This window comes from Mauremys mutica, chromosome 11 (genome assembly GCF_020497125.1).
Source record: "Mauremys mutica isolate MM-2020 ecotype Southern chromosome 11, ASM2049712v1, whole genome shotgun sequence".
Lineage (NCBI taxonomy): Eukaryota > Metazoa > Chordata > Testudines > Geoemydidae > Mauremys > Mauremys mutica.
In genome coordinates, this window is record NC_059082.1 from 69,414,342 (window position 1) to 69,432,691 (window position 18,350).

Below are 18,350 nucleotides of genomic sequence, written 5' to 3' on the forward strand. Positions count from 1 at the left end.
TCTGAAGTGCCTACATTCTAAGTAACCATAAATTCTACATTCTAAGTAACCATAAATAGTTTCCAGTGAGAGTACTTGAAAAGGCAAAAAGGCCAATGTGAAAGGACTAGTAAGTGTAAAAACAAAACCATAGTGAAGGAGGCATAAGTGGGTTCATAATTATTTTTAGTTGTAGATATTAAGTTTAAAATTATAAGGCAAAGTTAAAGAATAAATGTAATATTACACGATGGACTAAAATAAGTCAACTTTGTTATTCCACAAAGCTGATGAAAACTTGGAAGTTTCTTATAAAAACTAAGTTCTAGATTTCCCTTTCAGAGGTGCAGAAGCACAACTGTGGGTATAAGTAAATAAAAAGTAGGCAACTTCTTCTCTGTCTGATATGACTCTTGGGATAAAAATATAGTACTAGCGGTAATCAAAATTTGCACCAGAACAAGTGATTGGGAAATTTTATCTCAACCACAATAATAATAATAAACCATATTTTCTAAGATTGGGCAAAGTTTAAGTAATGCAAATCAAGGGCAGCCTAGGGGTAATAGGTGTATGTTTGAAAGAAGTGCTAACAGGCCTTAACAATAATTAAATGAGTAGAGCCAATATAAAGCCATTCTTGTTGTGGTACATGTTTACAGATTGTGTAGAATCTAAATAATATAAATGCTTTTAAATAATGAAGATGCTAAAGACATTTTAAAGGTGAAACCTCACCCACACCAAAATGCACATCTGATTGCTTTGTACAGGACTCTGCAGAACATGTCTCCTGGGACCAATCTAGAGATCTTTGATTTTGCATCAGAACCCCATGATGCTGTTCTTTGCACTGCTTTATCAACTTAGTGATGCAAATTGCACCTTTTTTTATTTATAAACATGATCAACATAATGTTATAATCAGTCTAAAAATAGTCTGAGACAGAAATTAATTTTGAAGGAGACATTACAACACTTCATCATTTGAGAGGAAAGCTGAAGGAAGTCCAGTCATGGGGAGAACTTTAAATCTGCTGTGATTGCCTGCTTGTTTAAAGGCTTGTTTAAAAATAATCTTCTTAGAAATCAGCTCTCTCATATTTAGAGAAGAATAGACTAAACCCCAATAGATCTAAGCATACATTTTTAAACTCTTGTACACAGGAAAAATATATGTATATTGGAAATAATAATAATAAGCAATTATATTAAAGCACAATTGAGAACATTTAAATTTATAGTCAATACTGCGTTTTCTTACTGTCGTGTTGGCTGGTATCATCTTGCTTTCTTGATCTGATTCTATTCAGTTTCTTTTGTCATGCTGAAATAAGCTAGTGAGGAAAAAATTGGTAAGCTGTGGGCTTTGTAATTGCTTAACATGGCCAACAAGCTACTTAAAACTTCAATCAGTGTGTCTGCATTCTGCAGTAAAGAGCTAGTGGTATTCCCCTCTCTTGCCAGAGGTAATTGAACTTGTCATTTTTCAGAGAGAGAACCTTTTCTAGACATGACTAAAGACCTGGAAACTTGACTTTTTATAAAATAAAGTAGCAAGTCAGATTAAAATGTTACTATACTCATGCAATATATTTGTTGTATATTGCACCACCCACAATATTTTCTTTTGACTAGATGTAGTGTTAAGATTATTGGAACGTAGTTGCTAGGTAATGAAATTCACTTCTAGTTAATGTACAGTTTACCAAAAGCTGTGAGGATGTTTTATTTGTGTGGTCCACACTTCTTAATTTGAATGAAATCACCGTTATAGATTCTGCTTACCGAGATGATGGAGAGATGCAAGAAACTGGGGAACAAGTAAGTACTGCATGGTCAACAGACCATGAGTCAGAAATCTAATTCTTGTGTTACACTCTTATAATCCAGTTCTTTGTATAATGTTTCTCATTTTATTTTTTGCAGGAGTACTTTATTAAACTATTAAAACTGAGATGTAGTATCTGTGCTCCCTGAATTTTTTTTTTCCACCCAAAATTTCAGTGGGTTTGGCTGTGGCAAAAAAATTAATTGACCCAATTGTCAGATGAGCCAGAGTTCAGCTAGGATTAAACCCCATGATACTTTGTGCTCCTAGTCATTTCCTTTAGGAACTACACATACAACATTTTCTTCTGTTCCTCTTTTTTACTTTTGGCAATTGGCCAGTATGTGTATACTTGTGTGAGGGAGGCTGCAGAGCAGGTGACTGAACAGTGCCATTTTAAAGCTAGCCTGTCTCAGGAAGGATGTGCATTCATTTCTAGTTAACTTAGTCCCTATCTGAACTAGAAAAATGAGCAGAAAATGGTTTTCAAATACAATTCATCCCATCTCCATACATTAACCTGAACTGGAATGTGGTTTGGCCTGGTCTGAACAGGCTTACCTGTATTTAGTGACTGATTCAGAAAGTTACTTGCTAGTCTTGAATCCTCTTTCTGAATTGTGTGAGCATGGTTTGGCCCAAGTTGTACTGGTTGGTTTCAGTTTGGTTTATTGGGGGGCAAGGAGAAGATCTGTGAAAATTGTTTGCAAACCTGATTAAATTTTCTGCTGCATGCTGAGCTAGTGTAATCTGCTTTGAGTGAAGAGCCGGAAATGCATTACCCTTTTAACCAAAAGAAAGATAGTCTCATGTTTGGTGTTACAGTAAGTTAAAGAGTGGAGAAGTTTGACTCAAAATCAGGGGTGAGGACACTCTTACATCGCTTTAATGGGGGCAAAAATCATGCTTTTTAGACTCCACTGTATTAGGTTCTGTCTAAAGATTTTTGGTCCATTCTACAGCATTTGTCTTTAAATTGAATAGTTTCTAATATTTTGGGTTGTGAAGACAGATTTTCTGCTTAGTCTGTGCCCAGCTCTCTTGTTTGTTTTGCAGCAAGGAGAATTTCACAATGTAGCACCAAGAGAGCTGAGAAATTTCCTATGTGTTTTAATGAAGTGCTAATTTCAGTCTATTTTTGACTTTTTAAACGCTTACACAATGTAGCTAATGGAAATTGAATAACCCAGCTCTGGCCATTGTTTTGTAGGTTAACAACACAATAGGCAAATTTCTGCCCTCTTACATGCACCTCGTTGAATGATATTTTAGATTTACGTAGTGATTTTCATTGCTAAATTTTGAATCCCAAGCTCTTCACAAACTACATACGTGCAATATCACTAAAATTCAGCCATCTCTCGGTAAAAGGTAGCAGCAAACTTGTGCAACATGCTGTGGACAACAGCTGGTGGCATGGAAATGTGTGGACAAGGCCAAGGGCAAATTCCTACTAAGTGCTAATCACTGTAATCCTGTTCACTTCTGTTCTGCAAAAGACCCACACACAGTAAATTGCACAGTATTCACTTTATTGACTTCAAAGGAATGAAGGACTGAGTGTCAACTCTGCTGGGGTTACAAGTCAACATGGAAGGTGTGCAATTTGGCCCTGAATGTTTGTTTTTAAATGCTGTGTCAAATTGAGTTACTTTTTCTGAAGTGAAGTACACTGGATTGCCTCTTCAACAGCTAATTTACAGTATAAATTTTAGGTTTCAATTATTACATCTGTAGACAATAATAATCACCTTTACTATAATGGTATGGATTTATTTCTGTTCTACCAGCTCATTTAGTAGAAATCAGCCTCGCAACAACAGCTTAGTTAATGCAACAAAGCTGCAATAGAGGTTGTCGCCATCCCAAAAGATACTTTCAATTGTAGGGACTTCAGACAGAAGAAGAATATAGAATAGTTCAGCAAATGTACAAAGACTACCCCAATATTACTGTTCCTTTTTTACTGAATAGCCAATGGTCTCCAGCTTGGTGAGTGATGTGCCAGCATTATAAGAAAATGTGCTCTCAGCTTGGAAGAAAGTTGATCTTTATGTAAGAAATCTAATGTAAAATTTATTTTAAAAACAATTAAATTATGTTTTCCTTGGAGTTAAGCAAAGAAAGTACAGGCTGAGGTTTTCTACATATCCTGCAGTTAAGTGTGGCATTGTCAAATTTAATATTTTCTTGTTTTGCCAACCCTTGATCAACCCATCACCCAAATGGGTGGTGGTAACCCTTTTTAAAAAGCAGAAATGGAGTGATATGTAATCATTCTTTGAAGTTCAGATTAGTGTAAACTAGACAATGAAAAGTGGCTTAATTTAGGGTGATCTGCACTGATTTGTGTCCTGTTCCTTTTAGTGCCTTGCTGTTGAATTCAGTGATGTCAGCATTCAGAGCAGAGTTTATTGCTGCAAGATCTATGGATTTTATTGGCATGATTAAAGAGTGCGATGAATCTGGATTCCCCAAGGTAAGTTTTTTGCAATTGAAAGCACTCCTTATTCATTATCTTGCTGAGTGCTTTATACTTTTAGCTAGTTGTTTAGATAGTTCACACAGGATTAAAAAATGGGAACTCTATGCTGTGTAGAATAAGGTGATTTAAGATCTAGAACATAAAGTAATTTCTATTCCTGTTTCATTCCTGGGTCCTGAATCCTTTGAGTGGGAGGGATCCAGTGTGAATGGAGACAAAAACGATCTCTTCTGCAGCAGCAGTGAATGGATCAAAAAGAGGCCTGTTGCAGTTTATTTGTAATAAGGAAGGGGCCCTTATTAGCCAGTCAATCCCAGTGCTGGAAAGAAGTGCTGGGAATTAACTAATTGTGGCTGCTTCTTCAAGTGATCGCTCATGTGTATTCCACAGTAGGTGTGTGCGCTCGCCACGTGCACCGGTGCCAGAAGTTTTTCCCCTAGCAGTACCTGTAGGGGGGGAGTGCCCCCCGTGACCCTTGGAGTGGCGCCTACCTGGCACAGTATAAGGGGAGCTGCGTGCTCCCCCCACACTCAGTTCCTTCTTGCTGCCTGTGAAGGTGCGTCGGAACTGCTCAGCTCCAGCTTAGCTGTAGCTTGTCCCCAGAGCTGTTCGTTCATTCATTAGTACCTGTAGTCAGTTAGCTATTTCAGTTAGTTTAGTTCGTTAGCGAGCCCCGGGATTTAAGTCGTGTGGCTCCTGTAGGCTCTCTGTGCCAAGGAGTGACCCACACGCGGACTGTCTGTGCTGCTTGGGAGAAACCCATATCAGCGAAAGGTGCAAGATCTGCAAGTCGTTCAAGCCCCAGACCAAAAAAGAAAGGGACATCGAGTTGGCGCAGGCCCGGACCCTGGCATGCTGCTCTGAACCAGTACCCAGCACCGTGGCGTCGGTACATGGAGACTGTAGACGAGCGGACTCACCCCCGCGGCGCCTCCTGCTGGTTGTCCTTGGGAATTAGCTCTTTTTCCAGCCAGGAGCGTCCTCTTGGCCCCGTGTCACTCCCTGGACCCCGGTGCCCCTTTAACTGGGGTGCTGCCCCTGGTAGTACCCCACCAATCTGGGTCTCCCCTCCCTGGGAAACCCCCAACCCAGTATCCCCACTTTGCCTCAGTTTTGGCTACTGCCCAGTCTCCATCTAGCCCCCGTTCACTGGGGCAGACTGCAGTATCAGCCACTCATCATAGGCAAAGGGGTTTGGACATGCTGCCTTTGCCTACCCCTGGGCTGCCCCCTGCAACCCCCAGTACCTGTTGGGCTCACGCTAGGCCGCAGCCTGGAGCTTTCCAAGCTGGAGCTCCCCAGCTCCTCTGCCTTTCACCAGCCCTGCTCCACTCAGATACCCTGTCTCTAGCGCCCTGCAGCCAGGCCCTTCTCCCTCTACAGGCAGAGGGAGACTCTGTGGGCTTCTGGCTCACAGCCTCTTATAGGGGCCAGCTGAGCCTACTTTCCCCAATCAGCCCAGGCTTCTTTCCCCAGCCACAGCCCTCTCCTGGGCTGTTTCAAGCCCTTCAGGGCAGCAGCAGGGGACCACCCTGCTACAGAGACCCTCCGGTACCATCAACCAGTGGGCACCGCTCCCCTTCCGCGGAGGACCGGAAAGGGGACCAGAAAGACTCCCTCTTCGCAACGGCACCGAAGGAAGTCTGGGACAGAGGCTAGGCCCATGTCGGGTAGCCCTCAATCCCCACCGGGCCCTAGGCCTCCGACTCACATTGAGTGGAGTAGCCTGGCCCCTTTGGTGCGGTACTGCTAGGGGAAAAACTTCTGGCATCGGAGCACGTGGCGAGCACGCATACCTATTGTGGAATAGACATGAGCAACACATCTTGAAGAACACCAGTTATGAAAAGTTAACTGTCTTTTCCTTCACACAGCATGTGACTCTACTCCCCACACTTACTTGTACTGTTTTAAGGGGCTTAATCCTGCCCCATGAAGCCAATGGGAGTTTTGCTGTTGACTTCAGTGGGAGCAGAATCTGACTTCTGGGTGTGCTAGTTTAAAGCTTTTCTTCAGGAATCTGCCAAATAAGTATTCATGTTAAACGGCAGAACACAATAGAGTACTCTCATGTTTGTCCATCAAAAGCAAATGGTCTTAATGCTGTATATCATTTCAATGTATACACTCTGATGAGTTGCTAATTAAATGTAACTGCTTATAGTTCTCCAACAAAAGTGCATTACAGTTCAGTCTTTGAGCCAGAAAGTATATGATCTTTGAGTGACTTACCCAACTAGATGATTTTGTAACCAGTAGTATTTTGAAGTATGATCTGTTTCATAGAGACTCTCTAATTGATAGGATGATCTGATCTTTCCTCAGCATCTTCTCTTTCGCTCTTTGGGGTTAAACTTGGCCATGGCTGATCCTCCTGAATGTGATCGCCTTCAGATATTAAATGAAGCCTGGAAGGTTATCACAAAATTGAAGAACCCACAGGTGGGTCATTGATAGGAGATGAGTTCCGGGGTAAGTTGGAACTGACTTGCCAGTTTCAGACACAGTTGTAACCAGTTCAAAATTATTAAAAAAAAAAAAAAAAATCACAATTGCATATGAGCTTTTAATACACACTGAGCATAGAATTGTCTAGTTCATCATTCCTAGACACTCAATAATTGCCTTGTCAATAAGCATATTGGTCATATGTTTCATACATACGCAGTTGTACTCAGTTTGGGTACAGCAGGGCCCCATTCTGAAATTTGTAGCCATGAAGGTAGGTCCTTGTGCCTGCTTGGATCCAAGTGCCTAAGTAATTTCTTAAGCAAACTGTGGGAAGAGAAATATATACTCTGAAACTTATACAGATTTTGAAGGTGATGCATTCTTTTGACCATAACATATATCTATCTATTTCTAGGATTATATTAACTGTGCAGAAGTGTGGGTGGAGTATACCTGCAGACACTTTACGGTATGTAGGAATTTCTATAAGGATTTTTTTTTCTAATTTTAACTATATGGAGACAGTAAGTAGCTGTATAGCAGTTTACAATGTGAAAAACAATAAACCAGATTATCTCCTAATGTGAGAGCTGAATAGATACAAATTAGAGGCTTAAAAGGAGTCCTTTTGATCATTCATGAATATATTTCTAACCTGTATTTGGAACATAATTGGGGAAACAGGCAGTGTTACAGTAAGTGGCTGTTTTGGAACCAGATAATTCTTATTTAAGGTTCAACTACAACCATGTAGAAAATTCATTCTTTTGTAAATGGCAATAAATTCTCAACCTTAACTTAGTACTAACAAAGTATTTTAGTAATTTGATTTCTGCACCATTTTTTATGCTGAGTTGTGACATTTAATTTTCACTACATAGAAGCGTGAGGTCAATACTATTTTGGCAGATGTTATCAAACACATGACTCCAGATCGTGCATTCGAAGATGCCTATCCACAGGTAAGAGACTGTTTTGATTTACCAGCTCTATAAATAACTAATTTTGTTCCAAGAAAATGCACAGAAGGTTCTAAAGTCTCTTGCCTTACAGTGTATTTTAAAAGGCCTTTTGTAACTCAGGAAGCTCTTTAGAATAAAGTGAAGCTGTGGTATAGTGTTCCAGTTTTATTCATGGAGGTCAATTTTTAAATCTAGAATAATTTACAACCAAAGAATTTGTGTATATATAGCTATACATAGAGAGAGAGAGAGAGCTGTGTGTGTATATATATGTGTGTGTTTATATTCTAATTTTTTATTTATATATATATATATATATATATAAAAATTAGAATTGTTTTTTAGGCATTGACTGGAGAAAAATAACCTATAAAGTGGATGATTTGCAGATAGATCTGCACTGATATCATTATGTACTTTAACATGTAATTTGTAATGTATTTAGTTGTTTTTCTTCTTTTCCTAGCTTCAGTCAATTATTCAGAAAATTATCGCCTATTTCCATGACTTTTCTGTACTTTTTTCAGCGGTAAGTCATATCTTTGTATTGTTTTCTAGAACTTGAGTGCAGATTGTTTTCATAAGGAAAGCTAACCTAATTTTCTTCTCTAAGTCAGCTGAAAGCTCACATGGTGAGAAGCACTTTTTGTCAAGTATAAAACTGTTAAAACACCGTGGGAAGTCTTCTCTTGTTACTTTCTTAAAAAATCCATTATTTGCATTCCAGCCTATCACACTGTTTTCTTTCTAGGTTATAGAATTCTCTAATACTATTTAATTCTCTAATATCTTTGTTTTAATGCAGCAGTAACAGCCAGCCAGCCAGCAAAGGGAGGTCAGATTAACTAATACAGCTTATTTGTGTTCTGTGCTGATAACTACATAATGAGTATTTCAGTATAATGCATACATATAATGTGTCATAACAAAGAATTCAGAGTCAACTCTTCTGGTACTGATTGAGGTACAAACAAAAGAATAGGGAGTCCAATGGGTAGGTTTGCGTTACGAAGTCTGCTTAAACTACTGAAACTTGATTACGGGTAAACTTTTCAAATATACCTAGGCGATTTAGGAGCCAAAATCCCATTTTCAGCGATTTGGGCACCTAACGCTCACTGAAAGTCAATGGGGCTTAGGCTCCTAAGTCACTTGGGCACTTTGAAAATTTTACCATCCACGTATTTTGTGGATGGTACAGAAACTAATTCTCTAGATTCTCAAATTCAGCATCTTTAAATGACATCCAAACATTCTAAAGCTTCAAAACTAGCCCTGGAAAAATCGAAAATGGTGGCAGGAATAGGGACTGTAATACCCTATGACTTGTTCCTAGAGTCCTCAGACTTTCCATTGATCATCATTTTTGTATCTGTGCTGCTTCAAGCATATTATTGCTTTTATAACATGTTTTCCATATTTTTTTTGTGTCACTTGGCTAAATGAGCTCTGACCTGTTGCATGTTTATACTGGATACTCATAGCCAATAAACTAGCTGTTTTGTCAGCCAATAGGATTTCTCTGTTCATACCACCCTGCTATAATCTCACAGCACCCGGTCACTGATCCTCCAGGAAAAATAACTTTCTTCAAAAGCGGTAAAAACTGGTCTATTACACTCAGACATGCATAGCTGAGATTATTTTAAATATTTCTAAAATATTTATACTTATTGGGACTTTAGGCAGATTTTCATCTTCAGCCCAGAGATCAAAAGCTTGTGTGTGTAAAATACCTTAATATACTTGTTTTGGTTTTTTTTAATTTGTATTTTTAGGAGAAATTCTTACCATTCCTGGATATGTTCCAAAAAGAAAGTGTGAGAGTGGAGGTTTGCAAGTGCATTATGGAAGCTTTTATTAAGTAAGTAGCAAATATTCTGATTAAAGGCACACTAGAGGATCTGGGCAATCTATTGAAAAGTTGTTGGGGGAGATGGACTACAAACAGATTCATTCTATTCGGCATGTATAAGGTATTCCAGGCTCCAAGAAGAAAATGTAAACATATAATTTTTTATTAGTCTTCTTTATTCATCAGTTGCTTATTACTCTGATTTTCACTGAAAAACAATTATCTGAATAATCTTGTCAACTCTGTCTCTGATAGAAATAACAGATAGCGTTGTAGCCATGTTGGTCGTAGGATATTAGAGAGACAAGACCTGAAAAAGAGCTTTGTGTAAGAGCTTGTCACTCTCATAAACAGAAGTTGGTCCAATAAAGATATTACCTCACCTTCCTTACCTCAGAAATATAACTTGACTTTCCTCGTAATAAACAGTTAGATTTGTTGTTACTGATTCCAGATTAATTGTTCTTTGTGCTTGCTTCAATTTCCATTACTTGACTTGGTTTACATGATAAAATGCTGTGTATTCCTAGCCTTGGCTGACATCAGCAATGATCTTGGCATATGAATAAGGAAAGGAACAAATAGACATGTTTGTTGCGGTAAAATGAATGTTTCCTGAATGGAAAATGATATCAGAAGATGAGATTTCATGTTCAAACTTCTCAGAGTCCAGAATAGTTGTTTAAAAAAAATATTTTGTTTTAATGAAAACATTACTTTCTTTTCTTATCTTTTCCTTTTAAATGCTCAAATTGGAGAGCAGGAGTACATAATTTAAAAGTGCTATCTGAGTTTCAATTAGATTTATTCCAATCAGAAGTATTAAGTGTTGATAATTCAGGCATGAAAAAATAAATAGTGAAAGGCTGGCTAGAGCAACTTCCATTGGTCTGTTACAAAGAGCAGACTGTTATGATTTCTTGATTGCATAGTTGGGAAACATTGATAGCTATTCAGATTCTGCCTAATGTGTATGTACTGCATTATGTCAATTGTATATTCCAAGGGGACTGTATATAACAGATGGTGCAGTTGATGGTGCCAGGTTTGGAGTCTTTTGTTAATAGTTCTAAATTTTTAAAAAACGTAGTCCACTGTAGTTGGCGGAAGCCTGCAAATGGTTTTTGACCATGACAAAAATGCGCTTTGGATACGTTTAAAAACCAAACTAAAACCCAGAAAACTTTATTTGAAGTCCATTAGAAATATTGTGGTAAATACAGAAGGCCAAATTACCGGTCACTGACCCCTTTCATCCACTTCTAAGTGTCCCTGTCCCAAGTGGTAACCACTTGAAGCGAATGGAACACGTATTAATGAAGTTTCCAGGCTTACCTCCACTTAAAACAGAGCTGGAGGGTGATTAATATTTCCTGTTCTATTCCACTTACAGTGAGAAGGACCTACTCCTGATATACGTAGAGCACTCTTTTGGTAATGCCCTTTTGTTAGGCAATATATTAAGTAGAGAGCTTTTAATACTACATAGACAAAGAAAACTTAACTATACATTCATTTACTATATATTATTTATCACTAGGCATTTGTACAGCAGAAAAAACCTATTCAGTACTGTAAACGTGAGGGTCCGGGGCTCAACCCTCCACGGGGAGGAGGGGAGCCACACCGGCCCGTCGTTCCTACGAGGGTTCTGCCCGGCTCCTTTAAGGCTGAGCAACACTATCAGCGTCAATTAGGGCTCAGGCCTTCGGCTGCAAGGCTGAGCAATAATACAAGAGTCAGTTAGGGCTCAGGCCCTCTGCTGCAAGGCTGAGCAATAAGACAATTCAGTTAGGGCTCAGGACCCTTGTGGCAGGGGGCTGAGCAGCAAACAGTTCAGGGAGCTCAGGCCCTTTGTGGCAGGGGGCTGAGCAGCAAACAGTAGGCATATGGGCCCAGGTTCCTACCTGAGCGTTGGGTGAGGGGGAACACTGCCACCCGTGAGTGGGGTGGCAGGGGGGGACGCAGGCCCACCCACTCCACTGCGTCCCGGCCCGGGGGCCTAGGCAGCGGCTATGACCGCTGACGGTCAGTGGGGATCCTGACCGCAACACACTGACATGGGCATTGTTTGATCAGCAGCCTGACTGAGATCAGCTGCCCCCGGGCCACTTCCAATTTCCCCCTCGGGGCCTACCTGGTCCGCGGCGTCCGCTCCCGGGAAGTCCAACAGCATGGGCTCCTCGCAGCCCGGGCTGGGGGGTAGATCCGGCAGTTCCTCGGGGAAGTCTGGCCAAATCTGCTCCAGGGGTTCCTCGGGGTAACAACAAGGGAGCGGGGAAGTCTCTGGCGGCTCCTCCTCGTATGTGGCGCGGGGAAGCTCCGGCAGGTCCTCCCAGTAGCGAGCGAGGGGAAGCTCCAGCCAGTCCGGGGAACTGCTCTGGGCCCCAGTGGCTTCGCAGTCCCAAGCTCTCTCGGGCAGGTCTGCTCCCGGCGGTGGCTGGGCTCTGACTGAGCTCTGATGGCCGGCTTTTATGCTTCCGGGTTGCCGCCTGACCCTCTGGGGGGCGGGCTCACTGCTCTGTAGCCCCGCCCCTTCTGGTGTCCGGGGCTCAACCCTCCCAGGGGAGGAGGGGAGCCACATCGGCCTGTTACAAGTACAAATAGAATGAACAATTAATTGCGCTAATAATATTTCCTAGTTAGGCACTAGTAGACTATAAGATCTGGAGTGCAGGGCTCTTCAGCTGTATCGCTCTAAAGCCAGGTGCTTAATCTCTGTATTAATATCTAGAGTAATTACTGCTAATCAGATTGGCAGGTGGTTCTAGATGGCTCCTCCCATCATATAGAGAGAGTGAGTATATCTCTTTGGGCCATTAGGAAATGAGATAGATGGGGCCTCTGGAGAGGAAGCTTAGGCTGAAGTTTATGCTTCAGCATTTTTGAGTTGTCAATGAAGCCATATTTCAGGAAGGAAATGCAATTGAATGCCAGCATCACGGTGGTTTGCTGTGTTGAGGATACAGTGGGGCTTGGTCTGTTCACAGGGGCTATTCTGAATGCTCTGTTACAGTAAAAGATACAGTGGTTATAAGTTAATGCAGTATAGAGCATGCATTGCTCATCAGGGTTAGATGTCTCTGCCCTTTATCTCTTTCAGGCTGCTTTGTTTTATTGCATACTGAGTGTTACGCTTCTTTGTCCTTGGCAGTTGATTGACTGTGCTAGTTTTGAGGAACTTTTGTTCTCCTCCTTCTTTGGAGCTCAGACTACAGAAGAGCAAATAGTTTCTTTCAAAATATCTGTTGAAAATGGCATTGGAGATACTATCTAGGCAATAGAGTGGCATTTCTCATTCCTCTGGTAACTCAGGAATTCTGGTTTTTGGCTTCAGTATTTATCTGTGACGTGATTAATACCTCAAGGTGATGCAACTTTAGGATATAAACTTGGTCATCTAATTAGTCCTTGCATGCTTAGACAGGGCACGTCACCCATTCTGTGCTATCTGACATTAACCAAGGAACCAGATTCCTATCTGAGATTTCTTTACTGGTTTTGCTTTCAAGTTCTTAGCTGGACATTTCTGGGCAATCTGTCTGCACTCTCACCATCCATAAGACTTAAGCTGTCTGTGACTTTGTAATAATACCGCCAGATAGTTATGAAATATAAGTCCCACTGTCATGCTTATTTTTTAACTGTGTATTAACTGCAAAGGTATAAATATACTTTAAGTATTTTTGTAAAAAGAAAGATGCCTTGGGATGTTGCACAATGTAAGGTGTTCTTTGGAGGTTATTTCAGACAGAGATTGCCATTCTCTGCTCATAAAAGTATATAAAGGCTGCCTATGCAAAATTAGCATTAAATGAATTTTAAGTTTTTCCACTGTTGTGTCTTGGAGAAACCGCAGTATTTTTATCAGTATTTTCAAAAAATGTTTTTTAGACATCAACAAGACGCTACTAAAGACCCTGTCATACTCAATGCTCTTCTACACGTGTGCAAGACCATGCATGATTCTGTGAAGTAAGATGAAATTTACATGTACTATAATACAGAATATGTGTAAATGGTGGATGTTCTGATGTATAGTTTTACCTTTAGGGCGGTTAATATTTCAGGGTGAATTTATGCATGGCCCTCTGTTTTGCATTAATGGGAGCTGTGCAGTGAAATCACAACACAAATTATTTACTCTTTAATCATTGCTTTGTTAGATTCTTTGTTTCAGCATTCAAACTGGAAAATGGCAATAAGTTAATAGATTTTTTTTCTAGTGTGGAGGGAAGGCAGCAAGGATACTTTTTGAGAATAAAAACATAAACAAAGTAGCAGATGCTGTTAAGAGAAATGATGCCAGTTTGGGCTCTTTTCAGTTTTTGTGAGGATAAAAAGCAGCTAGAATCTTCCAGGAACTACAGTGAACAATAGAGTATTTAGAGGTTTTCAATACAGACTTCGCCATTAAAAACACAGCTCCCAAAACTGAGTTGCACTCCAGCCACTTTCAGTTGCTTGACCTGCACAAAGCAGCTCTAATCTGGCAGAAATAACAAGAAGATCTCTCTCGAGTGGGGGGGATTGCTGGGTGGTAGAGAAACTCCTACATCAAACTCGCACCCTGTGGCTGTGCAGGAAATGAGGATCCTCATCTGTCATAATGGCTCTCAGGGGCTTTTGGCAGTTGGAACAGTTAAGAACAGCTTTCCTTTTTCCATGCAACCCCCTCTGAACTTTGACTGGGAGCCTTGGAAAACCCCTAATTAGCAATTCTTTTAGTTTAGGCAAAGTTAATTTACATCATTCCTTTGATTCTGTTATGTCAGCTTTTACAATGACTATTTTACGTAGCATTCTAATAAGTTAAAACTACTGCCACTTTTCACAAACTTTGGTGCAGCAAAGCTTCAACCCACGGCCTAGATCTTAGCACAACATAGGCCACTTGAACAGCTGTTGAATGGTAACAACTTTTAGGCCCTGGGTCAGATTTGAACTGGCAACCTATATAATTGACCTGTAGATCTCATTAAAAATCTCCTGAGCCGTCCAGATCACCCTAGTTCTTTCTTTTGACTGAGGTTTTCCTTCCTTCCTTTACTGGATAAAACTATTGTCCTGTTTCCATCTGGTGTCTGCTCTAGAAAAATGGTAAAATGATACACAGGAGGTCAAAGCTGGGGACAAGTACGTAATGGTAAAAGGATTAAATAGGATTTCTTAATTGTAATTTAAATTTCTGTTTATCCATTTTCATCCAAACGGATCTAGCTTATTGGATTTGTATGTGATGTAAATTTGTCTCATATTGGATTTGGGTTATGCTTTCTGAAAGATCAGATATATTTGTGGTAATTTTGGAAGTAAATGTATCATTTTAGTACTATTTGTGACAGCAAAACTTCTATTATGAGAACAGTGGTAATAGTAACAGAGAGAAAAGGACACAGTTGAGTAATCATAGCTTAAAACAAGAACCTTCTTATAAATAACACCTTAGAGAATTAAAACTGAAAGAACGTTAAATATCACATTTAAGGTTTTTTTTAAATTGTTTGTATTTCTCTCAAGTAGGAACATGAATTTAGATTAGTTCATCTAATTTGTTTATAATTAGTTTATAGTCAATTACTCATTCATGTTTTCATACTGTAGTTCAATGCTGCACTGCTGAATTGCTGTTTTGAGAATATTAGTCTGGATAAAAGCTATATCTTTTTTCACTGGGGTTCAAAATAGTTCATAGAAACATTTCTCTAAATTTTATAAAATCTTATTTTACAGAATTTACATATTAGGCGAAACTTGTCCTGGTAATATCCCTTTAAGAGTATTATTAAAAATAGCTGACAATCATAAATACAGTGTGATTTTAAGTTAGTTTAAAAATTGAGTATAAAAATGAGTATAAGATTAATGTGTCCTTAAAATGAGTGAATTAGATACTGTGAGCATAAAAGAAATTTTAAGAATTTGTAAAATACGTATATAGTTGAAACTTGTTTTTTGAAGATGGCTTATCTTATGTTGACTATGTAAACTTACTGTTGTAGTGCACTAACACTTGAAGATGAAAAGAGAATGTTAGCATCTTTGATAAATGGATTTATAAAAATGGTGAGTACTTAGTATTCATGATTGCCTGGGGAAACTTTTTGTGACAAAGATACCATGTGAGAAGTAGGCACCCCAATACCACTGAAATTCAATGGGACTTGAGCATCCAACTTGCTCAGGATATTTTAAAAATCCTGTATATTTAGCAAAGGAAATATGCAGATGTTTTGAAGAAATGTCATACAACTGTTGATCCTTACATGGTATCACAGGCCTAGTTTAAAGTGTAGGTATCACCCCATGCATCAAAATCTTCTGTTAAATGTTTTTAAATATCTTGTAAAACCTATACATGTTTTAAAGTTGAATATTAATGAATGCCTTGCCTGTTGTGACAGTCTGAAAGGTCATAGGTCACTAGCAAGTGAACAGTAACATTAGCAGATGTAATTCCACCGCCCACACCTGAGGGGGATCAACACAAAATTAAAACAAAAAAACATTTTTTTAAGTCAGTTTCTTGAGCCCTCCAGCATTCCAAAATTGAGACTGACTTTAAAAATAACTTTAAAAAAAAAACCAACCAAATGCCTACTCTTCAAAAAACAGTTTGTATTGGGTGCATAATAAACTAGTGTCAATAAAAAGTTGATTCATTAATCTGTTTGTAGAGTGATTATATTGGTTTTCTGTTAAGCTGCCTTTATTTATTTATTTTTTAAATGCAAACCTCACCAAACCCCCACTTCCTATAAACCTCACGTTAGGAATTCTGTTAGATATCAGATCCCTTTCCAGAAGTCTGGAAGCTGATAAGTGTTGTATGCTTGATAAATATTCAGGTCGTAAATCAGAGACCATATATTGTTTTAAAAACAAAAACAAACAAAAAACACTTGCAGATGTCCCTAGAAGCTAAATTATGAAAGATGAACAGTTGAAGGAGAATCTCTTCTATCCCTAATAGCTGTGAGCAAGTTCCTTTGAAATTATTGAATTTAACTTCATTTGAGGATTTTCATTCCAACCCTTTTGGAACAAACAGAAGAGAGAGAGAGACACCTTAATTCAACACACATTATAGAAAGATCAAATATCTGTGTGCTGCAGACATGTCATAAGTGTGGCTTTTTGTATCTTCCTAATCCCAGGTATCATTTGGCCGAGACTTTGAGCAGCAGCTGAGTTTTTATGTTGAAGCTAGATCAATGTTTTGCAATCTGGAGCCTGTTCTTGTCCAGCTGGTTCATGTAAGCAACAAATTAGCTGCAGATGATGTCTCAATCAGTGGGTTCCCCTCTCCCTACCTCTCCCTCTCACCCTACCCCCCCCCCGCCCCTGATTGCCATTCCTTATATTTACTGTGTTAAGGTTTATTTCGCTAGGTATTCAGGAGTAGACTTTTTGTTTTTGCCTTTCTTTTCTCACTACATTTTTCTTCAATTGTGTGCTTTTCCCCCATACTTAGTACCATTTAATGATGCAAATTAGCTGTTTCATTAGATTAATTGGCTTATGGAACAAACAGTACTACAAGGTCCTCCTATATATTCAGAAATTGGAGGCGGATCGTCACAGGCGGAATCATGTGAGTGCTCTCAAGGAGAGGGTCTGTCTCTGGAACAGACTTCTAGCTGAAACTAGACAAATTCCAGAGTCAGGCCGCCTTTATCAAACTCTGCAAAATTTTCCTATTTAATCAAGTTTTTGCACCGGAAGCAGAAGGAAATGCATAATATCACCCTCTCCACCCCCTGCAACCCTCATCAAAAGTAAACCTTTTTATAGCTGTATAAAGGGTAAGAGCCAGAGACTTCATAAATTCCACTGGGACTTGGCTGTTTGCATATGAAAGGTGTTGAAATACCACAGTGATTGGTGGCAGTATAAAATTCTTCCATAGATACCTTCTGCACATTTCTTCCGAAAAATATAGTGGTGTTCTAACTGGATTATGAACTGGATATTAGAAGAAATGGGACATCTTTCATAGTTAAGTTTATATTCTTTTGTGTTAATTTTTAAATGATTATTATACACAAGATGGAAACAGTATTTCACAAAAATAAATAATTAAAAGTCAAAGACTTTGGTGGAGTTATGGAATCCAGGAGCACAAATAAGAGCCCACCCTATAAGGTATATGAAAAGACTCTACATTTTAGGTTCTGTATTTGTTTTAACGTCCCATATTTAGAAATCAGTTTAAATATCAGTTTGACAGATTGATATTGAGATACGCTGAGTTCATATGACTAGATCAGTGTAGGGAAGTTTTTTTGTAATTAAATAGGAATTTTCCATTCTTAGTTCAAGCAAACAAGAAAAAATAGGAATGTAAAAGGTTGAAATGCCAGGTCAGCAATTCACTGTATAATTTACAAGTGCTGGTTAGCCTTTGCATGCATCCCCCATAACAAACTGTGGAAGCATAATATCATATTTTTAAATTTAAAACTGTTGGGTAACTGAAAAATAATAGCAACATAATAATCAGGATGACTATTTTGGTGTTTGGTGGTAAAAGGACAGGGAGAATTAACCATTGCTACTAATTAGATTGGTTTATAAAGTGGGAGTTACAAACAGATACTGATTGACTCATTTACTGTATCTTCCTAATTTACAGTTCGCTATCTCCTATAGCAGCCTTGGGTGGGAATTCAACCAATTGTCTTTTTTTAATTTTGTTCTTGGTTTTTATGTAACAAATAATTCTACAAAAGCACTAATACACTCAAAGTGCAGGTATGATAAATACTTCACTTCTTGGAGGTTAGA

The 18,350-nt window shown here is 39.0% G+C and overlaps 1 protein-coding gene across 3 annotated transcripts in view; it reads left to right on the top strand.

The window, feature by feature from the left end:
- VPS35L (VPS35 endosomal protein sorting factor like) overlaps window positions 1-18,350 on the top strand; it is a 119,792-nt gene that overhangs the window by 54,010 nt on the left and 47,432 nt on the right. For all 3 annotated transcript variants that reach the window (XM_044979582.1, XM_044979581.1, XM_044979583.1), the window contains exons 15-24: window positions 1,757-1,803; window positions 4,178-4,289; window positions 6,621-6,737; window positions 7,162-7,215; window positions 7,628-7,708; window positions 8,175-8,237; window positions 9,487-9,572; window positions 13,458-13,538; window positions 15,566-15,629; window positions 16,721-16,819. In XM_044979582.1, the coding sequence (XP_044835517.1) occupies window positions 1,757-1,803; window positions 4,178-4,289; window positions 6,621-6,737; window positions 7,162-7,215; window positions 7,628-7,708; window positions 8,175-8,237; window positions 9,487-9,572; window positions 13,458-13,538; window positions 15,566-15,629; window positions 16,721-16,819 (804 nt within the window). The remainder of the gene's footprint in view (window positions 1-1,756; window positions 1,804-4,177; window positions 4,290-6,620; window positions 6,738-7,161; window positions 7,216-7,627; window positions 7,709-8,174; window positions 8,238-9,486; window positions 9,573-13,457; window positions 13,539-15,565; window positions 15,630-16,720; window positions 16,820-18,350) is intronic.